This window comes from Astatotilapia calliptera, chromosome 1, assembly GCF_900246225.1.
Source record: "Astatotilapia calliptera chromosome 1, fAstCal1.2, whole genome shotgun sequence".
NCBI lineage: Eukaryota > Metazoa > Chordata > Actinopteri > Cichliformes > Cichlidae > Astatotilapia > Astatotilapia calliptera.
Genome location: NC_039302.1, coordinates 29,909,568 through 29,922,817, shown reverse-complemented (window position 1 = coordinate 29,922,817; position 13,250 = coordinate 29,909,568). Strand labels below are relative to the sequence as shown.

At 39.1% G+C, this 13,250-nt stretch overlaps 1 protein-coding gene across 1 annotated transcript in view; it reads right to left on the bottom strand.

The window, feature by feature from the left end:
• tox3 (TOX high mobility group box family member 3) overlaps positions 1-11,703 on the bottom strand; it is a 37,613-nt gene extending 25,910 nt beyond the window's left edge. Inside the window, exon 1 of the mRNA XM_026173773.1 lies at positions 10,862-11,703. Within this exon, the coding sequence (XP_026029558.1) occupies positions 10,862-10,963 (102 nt within the window). The 5' untranslated portion in view covers positions 10,964-11,703. The remainder of the gene's footprint in view (positions 1-10,861) is intronic.
• Between the last annotated feature and the right edge of the window lie 1,547 nt (positions 11,704-13,250).

Here is a 13,250-nt window from a genome sequence, read left to right as displayed (position 1 = left end):
ATTAATCAATATATAAACAAAGCCTGTGATGAGAAAAATCAGTGATTTCAACAGGGGGCGCCATGCTGTAAACTACCGACTACAGGTTTAAGCAGGAGTGCGGAACAGAAATCCCACTGTCAACTTGTCATCGGCTAATTTACCTGGAGCCAGAGGGGGAGATTCACTGGACACATAGGGAGAGTTAATCTCTTCATTCATCTTTCGCTAAAGAGATCGACCCAATTAGCTTGCCACATTGACTGACAGCCCTTGTGTCTGCTTTTCTCCCTTGACTTTTCCCTTGCTTTTTAAAAAAAAGAAAAGAAAAAATCAGGAGTTATGCAGTTTATGCTGGCCCCAGCTGAAGGCTGTGAAAATTATTCGAGAGTACTGTACAACAGTGAAATAATCATGATGGCTTTATTCAAATATGTCGAGTCTGAAATATTCACCACTACAATTTTCTGTGACTGATTAGCCAATGGAAGGGCTGCTTGGGGATAGCTCTCCAGAGCTCTGTAATTGAGCGGATTTGACTTGGGAGAGTTTTTCTTCTCCTGATAACTACACATTCCCTTTTGAAATGTACTTTTCCTTTTTTAGCCTTTCCTGGGAGCCAGTGAACATCAGAGTTATAACGCTTGCAGAAACAGCATGTATGTAGGACAGTTTATATTCTGATCGTCATCTGTTTAAAATGTGACTCCACATTGTGTGGATTTAATCATTTCCCACTGTATCACTGGTTGAAGGGCAGAGAGTGCAGAAACATCAGATCTGTAACCTCAAAGATCAGGGACAACAATAGCCTGAAGGTCTGCCACTGTGACCATCCATTTGACATAAATCTCTATGTTCCAATACAGATATTGTAGTGACAATTTCCCAAGTGCACCTTTATATTCTGCAGTTGGTTTATACATGTGAGGACTCGCAAACCAAAATCAGGAATAGGAAACAGTGCGCAGAAAGAAAGAACATCAAATGTGTAACAATGAGCCGTTTCATTTTAATTCTGTATGCTTAATTATAACATTAATATGTCAATCCTGATTTTGTCCGGTTCTGGAGACAAGGCTACATTTACAAATATCCGTGTGCCAAAACGTACTGAAAACAGCTTTCTTCTTTCACATTAAATCTCATTTATTTTCTACAAGGGGAAAAAAAAGAAAACGATGTTGTTATTCTTTTTCAAAAACACACCACTAATGCTCTGGGGCATGGTTTGTCATTGTTATTCAGTGCTCGCTCACCTACACTTAAAACATGATCCTTCTGGATTTTAATTAAGCACCAAGGTACCTCCCAGGGGGTTCTGGCTTGGCAAAGGAAACTACTTTGATTTATGTACTACTTTGTTGTTCCTGCTTGAAGCTTGCATGTTATGAGAGACTGTGGTGATGAATGAAAGAACTGGGCAATTATTCTTATTTGTTAATTAGTTCCTGTTGGGAATGCATTATTGTGGATTCCAACACTAAAAGATGAACACATCGTTGTCCCTTTACCTGTCAACAGCTATGTTAGGACTGACTAAACCGAGTATCATGCTACAAGCTGGGTGCATGTTCGTACATGTTTGATTGAAATTGAATGTTAAATCAACTAAAGCTGTTAGGAATTTGCCTGATTGTCAAGCATGCCAGCAGAATAATGCAGCAATTTACATGCATCCCACTCTACCCACCCCACCCACACAGCAGAAAATGGTACAAATCAGCAAAAATACTTATTTGCAGAACCCGATGCAATGCTATTTCAACAGCAACACTATTCAAACAGAATTTACTGGCTGTTAAACAAGCAATTAACAACAGCTCGAGAACATTTAGTAGAAGTGCCAATTACTGATAAACCTCTCAGACTTGGGGATATAGGAGAATTTGACACCATAGTCTTATGCATTAATGCACAAGGCAAAACAATAAACCCATAAAATATTAACAGCCGCATTCAAATCAAAGTGGGAGCTGACGACAAATCTCTCGGTGTCACTTGAAAGGGAAGTTGGCCAGGCACCTCAGTGACACAAGGATGGTTTAAGAGGAAGACCTTGTGCAAGCTCTGCTCTCCTGGATGCATATCAGAAGCTAATGGACTCTCAAAACTACAGGGGTGCTGCGGGATTGCCACGATTAGCTCGTGGAACTGCTGAAGGTCACCACTGCTGAGCTGAGCAGCCACAAGCCTTCATAAAACCATGCAGCGTATCATTATTTTCAAAGTGTTTCATTATGGACGGTTAACCTTGGCTAACTCCAACCTAACACTTTAATCAGATGCCTGTAATGCTTTGGAAACATTGTAATCATTCAGTTTCTCTTCTTGTTTATCAGCGGGGGAGAAAAATAATATTGGAACTCCTTAAAAAAATGTTTTCCAAGGTTGTGCAGGTATTTGAAAAGTTACACTATTGAGTCAGAACCACCACAGATTAGAAACTCGATCAGTTTCCTTGGAAGGAATGTCATTTAAATGAATTGTCAGTGGCTGTCCGCAGAAGGAAAGCCCTGGCCAATGTAAAGGCCTCACAGACCTTGATCTTGTTTCTACTTCTGCCATCCCACACTACGACCACATGCAAGAGCTCACAAGCCAGCAGAAACATACATGCACATGACAGTAAACAAGGACATACTGTGAATGAGCCTCAATTTCACCTCAGAAATATCAGAAGTTGACTCAAGAATTTCATGGCCTCCATTCATAATCCCGCAATTGAGGTTTCTGGAGAATGGACCTTTATTATGTGGTTGGAGCTTTTACTGAGGCTGTGTCCATTGTTCCTTTTTATTGTGGAACTGAATAAAAACTAGATAGATTCATGAATACTGCATGATTTTCATCAAATAGAAAATCTCTTGGAAGAATTCTCAAAGCAGTGTTATTTCAGTAACATGTTGAGAGCTGTTTATTCAAATGAGGACAGCTGATGGGCAATTATAACCAAAAGAATAATGTCAGACGGAAGACAAGAGGTTTTTTTTCCTATTTTGTTTTTTATTTTTAAATGCTGAATATTTTTAATTTGAGTTCCCCACAGGATTTACTCCTGACAAATAGAGATTAAAATCTTTCTGGATTTATGGGAGCCATAAAAAAAGCTGTTGGTTGAGGGCGAGGAAAAGATTATCATCTTAGATCAATATTGAAAAAGTTCAGTGTGCCGTGTCTCATTCTTCAGGTCGGGTCTGCGCAGAAATAAAGAGAGTGATGGCAAAACAGACAGCTGAAATACAAGTTATTGTTGTTGAATTCCTGTGGCCTTGTTAAAGAAATGGATACAAAGACATTTCTGACAAACCAAGGTATGAAAGAGATATTAAAGGGCAAACATTTAAGAAGAGCTGTTTCACTCCCCTTAGGGACTAAAAAGAAAAAGACAATCCTCGAGCAATCAGCGCTGTGTAACAAGAGCTTGATTCACTGCAACTGAATAACGATGACAAAAAAACCCCCCACAGTAGTCATATCAGAGGACTCCTATCAGTCTTAAGTATGTTTATAGAAGATTGAATCAAGGTGCTGCAGGTTGAGATAGCAGATTTTTTTTTAACTCTGGGGACTATTAAAACTCTTGTTCAAGGGGTAACGCAGGTCTGTAGGCAGCAGTATTCCTGCTATGGTAGTTATTATATGAAAAGAAAATATCATCTAACTGACTCACACTTTGTTTGAGACATCGTGTAAACAGGGGACAAAACGGTAATCAAGGTTATAAATTTTACCAGAAAGTGTCAAATACATCTAATTTTTTATTTTTAAAGGAGTGCTTTCATCGTTTCCTGCATGATAAACAGGTTTTCTTTCAAGTTAGTCTTCCTTGAACTCTGATGCAGTTCTGCTTGAAAACATGCCATCCATTTCGCCATTCAAACAAAAGTTTTATTTACCTACATTATTTAAGCTCTTTGTCCAACGGGTCTAAGGGATATTTGCACACCTGCTACTATTGTCAGTCCTTTTAGTGCAACCTGGTAACAAGCTGCATTATGGGAATGTGTGATGTAGGAGGGGGGCAGCAGAAAAAAGGGAGGATTAATCACACTGTGTAACAAGTAATACTACACACCTGCAGCTCATAGCCCTGTAATGAGAGAGAAATTCACACTCAACCTGATATATGAACAAAGGTTGGGATCATGAATAATAATACCTATGACGAGGCTGGTTTCGGTTTAACGGTTAAAGCAAACTGAAGCATATAACAAATTCAACCCCCAACCAGCGTTTATGCCTTTCAGTAAAATATCTCAATTTTGAATAGTTTTCAGTATTTATCTAACTCAAAGGTCATTTAGATGCAGAAATTAGGAAAAGCTGAAAGAATAAAGTCTAAATGTGAAAACAGAAGCGATAAATTCAACCTGCACTGCTAAGAAAATATTACCCATAACTGTATGAGACATCCATCAGTGGCCTGTGCACTTGACAAAGAGCCAAAGGCTTAAGTCAAGCAAGTCAAGTTAAAAGGAAAACTGCAGAATGTTTTGATACAGTCTGTGAGCCCATTAAGAGAATTGGACATTAGATCTATGAAACATGGGATGGCGGCCTCTCTGGAAAGCTTTAAAAATGAATGCGTCTTAACAGCGAGGCTAACCACTAAAGGGACACAACACTTATTGAATCAGCCAACCAGAAGTGATTGACTGGTCCTTTTGAAACTGCTTAATTCATGGTTAGAAACTGTTTTCTGGAGCACAGGGGGTTCTTCTTCCTCCTTTTAATAAGTCAACAAGGTTGAAGCTGTCAAAAATGTAGTGAGCCAAAACCAGATTAAAACAGTTGATCATAGTGGAAAAATCTCTCTTAAGGGGCTCTGTCTTGAACAAAAATGGGCACAGCATTGACTCATTCAATAGAACTTCTGAAGGTTAATGATATCTTTGGCCTTACATAACTTAAAGGTGCATTACACTAGAAGAGGTTGGTGTCGTTTAAGAATTGTACACAACAACATGTGTGCAAGGAACCATGCTATTGGTAACATATGCTAACACAAAACCTCTTAGTTAATCCTTCTTTTCAAAAACCATTTACCATTTCATTAATTTCCTGTCATATGATCAACAAGAATCATAGACACCATTCCATAAAAAATATGATCTTGTAGTGCTGTACCTCGGGATTACAGACTACAATCCCATGAGGATTTGGGTGAGTGCTACTTTGCGCTTCAGACAACCTCTGCAATGACACAGACACCTTTGACATAACCTCACAACCATTAATTTTTCCACACTGTCAATCATTTAACTTATTGTTTTAAAACTAAAAAAAAAAATCGTACATATTGCGTACCTCCTCATGTCACAGCTTAACAAACCTCTTGTACGCCAACTCTGTTTGGTATTTGAGTAAACTCTCAGTCTTATCTTAAGACATCAAACCCTAAAGCTAAATCTCAACCCCCTCGCTGACCTGGACAATGTCATCTTCTCCACTTTTATAGGGAACTCTGTGGTCTAGATGAGTTCCATCTTTTGGTGTATCTCTTGAGTTATGGGTGCTTTTTAAGTGAGCTCAGCTCATGCTAATGCTTTGCCATACAATTTCAACATATGTTTTAATGAAGTCAGCAGTGAAATTATTACTGTCATTTTTTCATTTGAACTTTAATGATGCATTAACTAATTAGATATTTGAGAAAAGTCATAACACGGCTCCACATGTAACTAAGAACTTAAAGATCTAAATGATGTTAATTTACTTTTTTTAAAGCTATCCAAATGAGAACAAGTGTTGATTTATCCAGAAAGTCCTTAAAACACTGAAAAGAAAAACAACAACTCTTCTGTAATAACTTACCATAATCTTTTGTTATGATTCATGATTTGAACGGTGTAGTGATGTTGTTTACATGACAACACTGTGCATCTGTTCTCTTTATACCACTGGAAGAGATGTTTTTGAAACAGCCACATAGCTACACATAGTCAAAAGGGAGAATTTGTCATTTTATTAAGCAGGGCGAGGACAGACAACAGTGGAGTGGATCCTTGAGGTGAAACTATACGCACAAGGAAAGCCTACAGCACTAAGACACTCCATATCCAAGCATGATTTCTTTTTTGCTTTTAATGTGGTTTCCCCTATTTTTCATTGGACATGAGATTACATCAAGACCAAATCAGCACAGCAAGATGGTTCTTGTCTATAGAATGGTGCCTTATGGTTTGCAAATCGACCAGTTGGGAAATAACTTCATGGTGTGAGGTCTGCCTAAATGAACCACACTGAGTAATGCACAAGGAGATGTAATGAAGTGGATTTATGAGCAGTGATGGCAAGATTACAGAAGGTCTTTACGAGTGCTGATCTGGGTAATGGTCTATGTCTGTTGAAGATTTCAGAGCTGGAGGATTTGTCACATCCACCTCATAAACAAAGTGGACAACCTGATGTTATGTTTTCCACTCTGTTGGATCAGATTGTCATACAGTTGCAGAATGCTTGTGGGATCAAAGCAACAACCATTAATGTTGCTCAGAAGAAATGGCATGCAGAAAATGGAGCTGGGCATTTACAAAATACGTGTAGTGCCGTCTGCCACATATAGCAGTCATTCTTACAGACAGGAGCTCCAAGTGCACAGTGCGTCTTCGTGTAGAACAAACTAAAAATAACACTCTCTTGTCTCACTGGGAAAATTAGGTGTTTAATAAATCTGCTGAACTACATCTCCTGACAAGCTACAATTAAAGGACTCAGCAAAACACATCAGCTATTCACTTCTTGGACATTTAAACATTTAACATGCACCTTGGAGTCATATCCATCAAGTGTTGAGTTTGACAAAGCAGACAGCCTCCCTGCCCCTCCCCAAGACACGCACACACGGCATTACCGCACACACACATTTAAAGTTGTGTTTGGATATGTTTAGAATGTGTGTGATGAAATGGCACCAGCTGTGTACACTGGAGAGATGCACAAGGCCCCCTGGTTAAGAGAGTTAACCCCTTCCCTCCCGCTGGAGCTTAAGTGACAGCAGAGACAAAAGAAACCTGACGTACTATGCTTTGGACAAAAGAGGTTATTGCCCAGGGGTTAGCTAATGTGAAGCTACATTAATTCACTTCCTCCAGACCTTAAAATCTGTGTTGTTCCTGGTTTCCTTACATATGCATGTGTCAGTAGAGCTCATATAAACTAAGTAGTTCATGGCCTACGGCCCATTTCCCCCGCTCAGTAAAATCCTTTAAGAAGTGCATCATTTTGGGTCTTGAAGAACTTTCTAATCAGGGAATAACAGCAGAGCTAGTCTGTCATATTATAGCTTATGGATGATAAAATACAAAGCCGACAATAAACAAATTATCCAGAGTCCTTTATCAATATGTGGTCGAAAAACAACAAAATAAAGCATGTGTAGCTAAAGAGGATTTGTCATCAAGATCATTTCTCAGAAAAGACTTATTATGCTGCACATAAGGCTGTAATCCTTAACAACTGAGTCCAAGTTGATTTGGCACTACCTGTTGTTAATAGTCTGTGGTTTCATGCAACAGCAAACACAGCATGTGCATCTAAAAATCAGTGTACAGTGCAACCGCCAAACTATTAACCCTGCCTTAATCAGTAATCAGTTTGTTACCTTTGCAAGTTAATTGGTTGATGAAACAGGTCTACAGTTTGGATTTTTTTTTTCCCAGACACAGTCAGCAAATATGATTTTTGAATATATAAATTGTTAAAATGCTGACAACATTATTAAAAAAAAGCCTAGTCACAAATTTCTAAGATGTTTAATTATAGTTTGCCCTTTCCTTTTAAAATGCTTCATTAAGCACAAACTGTTGTATGTCTCTTAACAGCACTACACAGCAACACAGCAGAGATCCTGCAAGACTTCCCCCCCCTTCTGTAGCTTTTGTCATGTACAAAGGCTACAGAATCTCATAGCAATGTGTTTATCTACATCCCTCTGCTATACTGCCATTAAAATACTCCAATGTATGGTCAATTCTCAACTGCAATGAATTATAATGTCTCAGTGGTGCTGGTATTAGTTTTCCAAATAAACCTTCAGTGTTAGCACCAGTGCAGGTGAGGAGTTTGTATTAACATCTGTTGGTGATTTCTTGGCGCCTGGAGGTAATGAAAGCCCACACTAAATGGATACTGTATCTGAAACATTATTAAACCTTTAGGAAAAAAAGACCAGATGGCAATAAATATGGCTATAACAGAGGGTCTCTTTCAAGAAACCATTAAACTCAATCACATTTGACTTTTACAAATACCAAAACTAGTTAAATCCAAACAGCTCTTTGTCTTTGGTTTATGTTGTGCCTGACTGAGGAGCTTGCCTAGAGAAAACAAGCAGCCTTAACCATGTTGCATCACTGAAATCTCTTTGAATAATAAATAAGTGCATATATATGTACGAGCTCATACACAGATTTAAAAAGTTTATCAAACTTCAAAAGGGAACTTTTATAAATTTTACCGACTACAACCTGGTGTTGTTAGAAGAATCCAAAGAGCCAGGAAAACCAATAGTCATTATCAGATAAATTGAAAACAACGCTACCTGAAGTAACAACCAATCAGTAAAAGTAGGAGCCTTGGTGTTTTTGCCCTTGAGCATACCTGTTCCGTGTTCACCCTCGAGTCAAGGTAGTTTAAGAGAAATAGACCCCACTGTGACAGCCTCGTCACTCACCCTGCACACGCTGTAGTCAATGTTTATAACCCACAGAAATAAGCCTTTACAATTTCAGTTTCAATAGAGAAACCGTGTTTAATTTCTCCAAACTGCAACAAGGGAATTTTTCTCACAAAATAGATTTTATATGAGAATTATTCAGCTTTGTGAAGTTGTGGCATGTTTCTCCTCAGCACCTTCATCTCTGTGCCAAAAAAAGGGAAAGAAATGGCAGCTTCATTAGTCATGACTGCAGCACCTAATTAAGTTTGTGCCACTCGTTTGGATTTTTCTGTAAATTTAAAAGAATCTCTGATGTTTGAAAGTGCCTCTGGGCCCTTCTGTCTCTCTTGTCATTAAAATTGAACATTTCCTGCACCAGCATTTTGAGTGGGTATTGCCTGTTTTCAAATCAAAACTGTAAATCTAGTGAAAGTTTGGCTGCTCGCAAAAGGTGCTGTGACAGCTTATAAATAGATTAAAGAAGTAATGCTTCAGCTCTGTGACTTGTAAGCATGCCACATCTTTTAGATGACTAACCGCTCTGCATTGTGCTACCTTTCAGCAAGCCGATTCAAATAAATTGGAGGCTTATTTGAAAGATGCATGCAAAAGAGCCTATTTGTTCACAGTGGAAAGGCATTGTAATTAGCATGAAATGCATGCTTTGTACTCTCTCTCTCTCTCTTCCTCTTTCCAACGTAACTGGTAGAGATACTGGATAAGCACCTTCTCACCACCCTCTCTCTCACTCTATGCCTCCTTTTGCATTGTGGCCAATTACTGTTACAGATGGAAAATTTCACTTGACCCGGGGATTTTATGAGCAGGAATAAAATCGCACTTCAACTTTTACACCAATTCAAAGCAATGTGGTTAAAGTTTCTTGAGGCTGATGAAGACATGATGAAATTGGGCACATATGACAACTTGGCCAAATGACAAAGAGCTGATGAAACACTGAGACAAACCTGGTAACTGTTTTAAGCAGCATCAGATTGCAAATAGAGCTGCATTACGGGGCTGAATAATTTGAGAGGGGGGTAGTGTGTCGTGTCTAAGTGTGCATGTGTGTCTGTGTGTGTTTGGGGGTGGGGGGGGGGGGGGGGGGGTATCATTGTTTAAACTTCATAAAAAACTGTTCTTTTTGACTGCCACAATGATGTTCTCTCCTGCTGTTATACAAGAGAGTCAAGTTAGTGACTGATCACAGGCCTAACAGTGCGCGTGTTACATCACTGACAAAACATTACAAATCATCAACTGTGTTTTACATAACCTCATAAGCTCCAGTTGCAAGAGTTATTAAACTTCAGCTTTGTTCTTATTCACAGCTCGGACACGGTGGCGTTTGTATACAAATGCGAGGAAGCGAACAGATCAACATGTAAACAATGCAAATACATCATGCAACCTGGCAGTGGGCAGATAAAACTGTAGTGCACAGTATGACAGTCAAGAGTTTAACTGATGCCATGGGTAAGATAAGTGCACAACACGGCGCAACGCTGACAATGAATAGATTCATACGGAACAGATAGTGAGCTGTCCATTCCTCTTTCTGCTTGTGCATGCTTTTTTCCCCCTGAAATGTTAATGAGGAATATGATACTTGGAGCTCATTCTAAGAACTGCTTGCAAATGCAGTGAACAACATGAACTGAAGGCGGTTTGAAAATGAGGTTAAATACACAGCAGTTAACCAAACGACCAACAACCATTTCTTTATCGTGTTGTCATTTTATTTAACTGCATGACGTGGCCGGTCATGAAGAAGAGCAGGTACCTGACAGCCTACATCTTTTTTTTGTTTAAATCACATTTGAACTGTAATGACAGGATGTTGAGAAACACGGAACCCTAAAGGCAACAGCGCCCATGACTGTGGAGCACATCAGTCTGTGAGAGTTTAGCAGTGCGACGAGGCAGGTTTGAGCTGGACAAAAAGTAACACTGTGCCGCTACACTTGTCCTGTGCTCCCGTTTCCTTTCCTAATGAACAACAACAAAGTTTGCGGCAAGAGAGGAAAGTACTGATTAGGCGGAAAGAGAACTCTGATTCAAGGAAGGAGGAAGTGAGTAAGGGGAATTCTAATTAAATCAACTTAATATCGGTCAGAGTTTCAATAATTAAGCTAAAAACTGTGTACTAGTGGTTCCAGTCCCAACGTGATCGCACAACACAAAACAACACTACGGCGCGAAACGGGAAGGATTTCTCACCTTATTGAAGTTGTAGTAGCCCAAACAGTGGGCAAAATCCAGGTTTGGTGGATCTCCCGGAATAGAATTTCCACCGGCAGTCGGATAAAATCTTACATCCATGGTGTGTGAGGGAGCCGCGCAGCTGTAGTTGTAGCCTGCTCTGCACGGAGCTCAATTTGTTTCTGTTCTACAATCCAAGCGCACAGATAGATGGAGAAAGAAAGGCGGCGAAACTGACCCAAGCTTTGTTGGGTTAAACGAGATATTACGGTAAGAGAAAGGGGGACAGGTAAAGTTAGGATATTCCTCTTTTTACACCTTACACCAGTCGCTTCATTTCTGTGGAAATCCACATGAACGCTGGACTGAGCCCAGGAAGCTGTCCCTCAAAGAGCAGCAGACGCTGTGTGCCCATGCATTTACACACAGCTGCTGCTGTATACAAAGAAGCCACGAGACCGGCGAGTGAGCGTGGGTCCACCTCCTTTTTCCTCCTTCAGACGCAGAGAGGGGGAAGGAAAGGGGAAAATGAAAACTCTAGGAAAGTGGTAATAAATACCACGAAGTAAAGTCCGCGCGTCAGGATAGCGCTCAAAAACGTGCCCGCGTCCTCCGCCGTGTTTCGCAGAAGTTTATTTTTCCAACTTGTAAAACTAGTTGGTGAAGCAGTTTGAGGAAGGAGCAACTAGCTGGCCGCTCGAGCCCATCTGCTAAACACAGGTTTTGTACAACAAGCTGAACAACACTCCACAGATGGTGCAATTAGTGAATGTGATGTACTACACTGAGTATCTCCGTTCAGCCTTCGGCTCTGCCTGTCGTAGTGATGAACAAGGCAAAATGTGTGAACAAGCCAGCCACTCCCCAAACACACTAAGCCACTCCCATGAAAACACTGCATTTAAGTCCATGTGACATGTTGGCATATGATAATTGATCATAATTATGAGTCTGTATGTGTATATTTTCTTAGCATACCTTTTTATGCCCTTTTAAACGGTGACTTTCATAATGAATGGCAGGTTACATCCAAATGTAATTTTACATCTTACTCTGTTTTTACTCTGCATTACTCTGCCAAAGCCAACAGGTACGATAGCTCCTGCAGTTTTTCTCCCGTTTGTTTTTCCTTGATTCTGCGAATTTTAACCTTCAGTTTAGTTTTTCACTATGAAGCTTTTCCTCCCACTGCTACTGTATTTCATGTTAATGCATATTTTATACACGTTTCTGTCTGTGGCAGTTTGTCACATATGTTTTCAGAACTGACAAGTGTTTTTGATTTTCAAGTCATATTGGTACTGGTCACAGGGCACCGAACAATATACATAAGTACATTAATCCACAGTTCAATGATTGAAGAAAACTTTACCTTTCCTAAGCTGGAAGCTTGCAAAAAGAGATGAAAAAATATAATCAAAATATACTTTTTTCTGGTTGGTAACTTCTACACAAAATATTATAGCAATAGCAGAAGGTTCTGTGGATTCAAAACATTTAACAAGGTTTTAAATAGGGCTAAACTGTTCAACACCATATATGAACTTCGATAGCTTTACTTTAGACAAGTAAAGCTCTTAAAACTGGTTAGTATTATGGTATAAACAACTTGAAAAAGAAAAAGGCAAAACAACTACAGATTTATCCCAAACAATCAGAAAACTGCTTTTTGCTGTCAGTAGTGAAGTGTCTTTTCAACTGGTTAAATTCCCATGGTAAGATAAGTTGAACTAGTTGGAAGTTTTGGTTTAAAATTGGCTGGAAGCACCATATTTTCACTAATCTTTTATTTACAGCATGTTTTAAGTGCAGTACAGAGTCTCCGCTGGGCAAATATGTTTTAAAAGTGCAGGTTGTGAAATCACAACTTACTAGCATTACAAATGAAGCACAGCTGTAAAGTTACAACAGTGCAAACTGTCCATTGCATTGTCCATGGAATGTGCATGTTTTCAGCTGGTAATGCAGAAAATGTATACATTTTTAAATTTTGTTCGTTTGTTCGTTTGTTTTGTTTTACTTGATTCTAATCTTCTGCTCATTCTCTTTTACATTGCTGAATACACAGCAGAGAGCAGAGAACACACAGCAATACAATTTAATCTGTAAAATGAATTTCACTCTAATCTGCTGACAAACTAAAGAGATTTCCACATCTCCTTTATTATGTTATGTGACAGCAACCTTTTAATGTTTAAATGGCTCCAGTTTGGATGGATCCACACAGAGCTCTAATGTGTAGTCATCATGTTAGAAACAAACAGCAGTACAAAGCGCTGTCTCGGGGTTCAAATAATTAATTTGAAACAATCTCTTATGTTATTTTCAACAGCATTACATTTTATTGTTCGACATATTTATGCTCTTTATAAATTTTTATGGCTATTTTCATCATCTCTGGTAACAT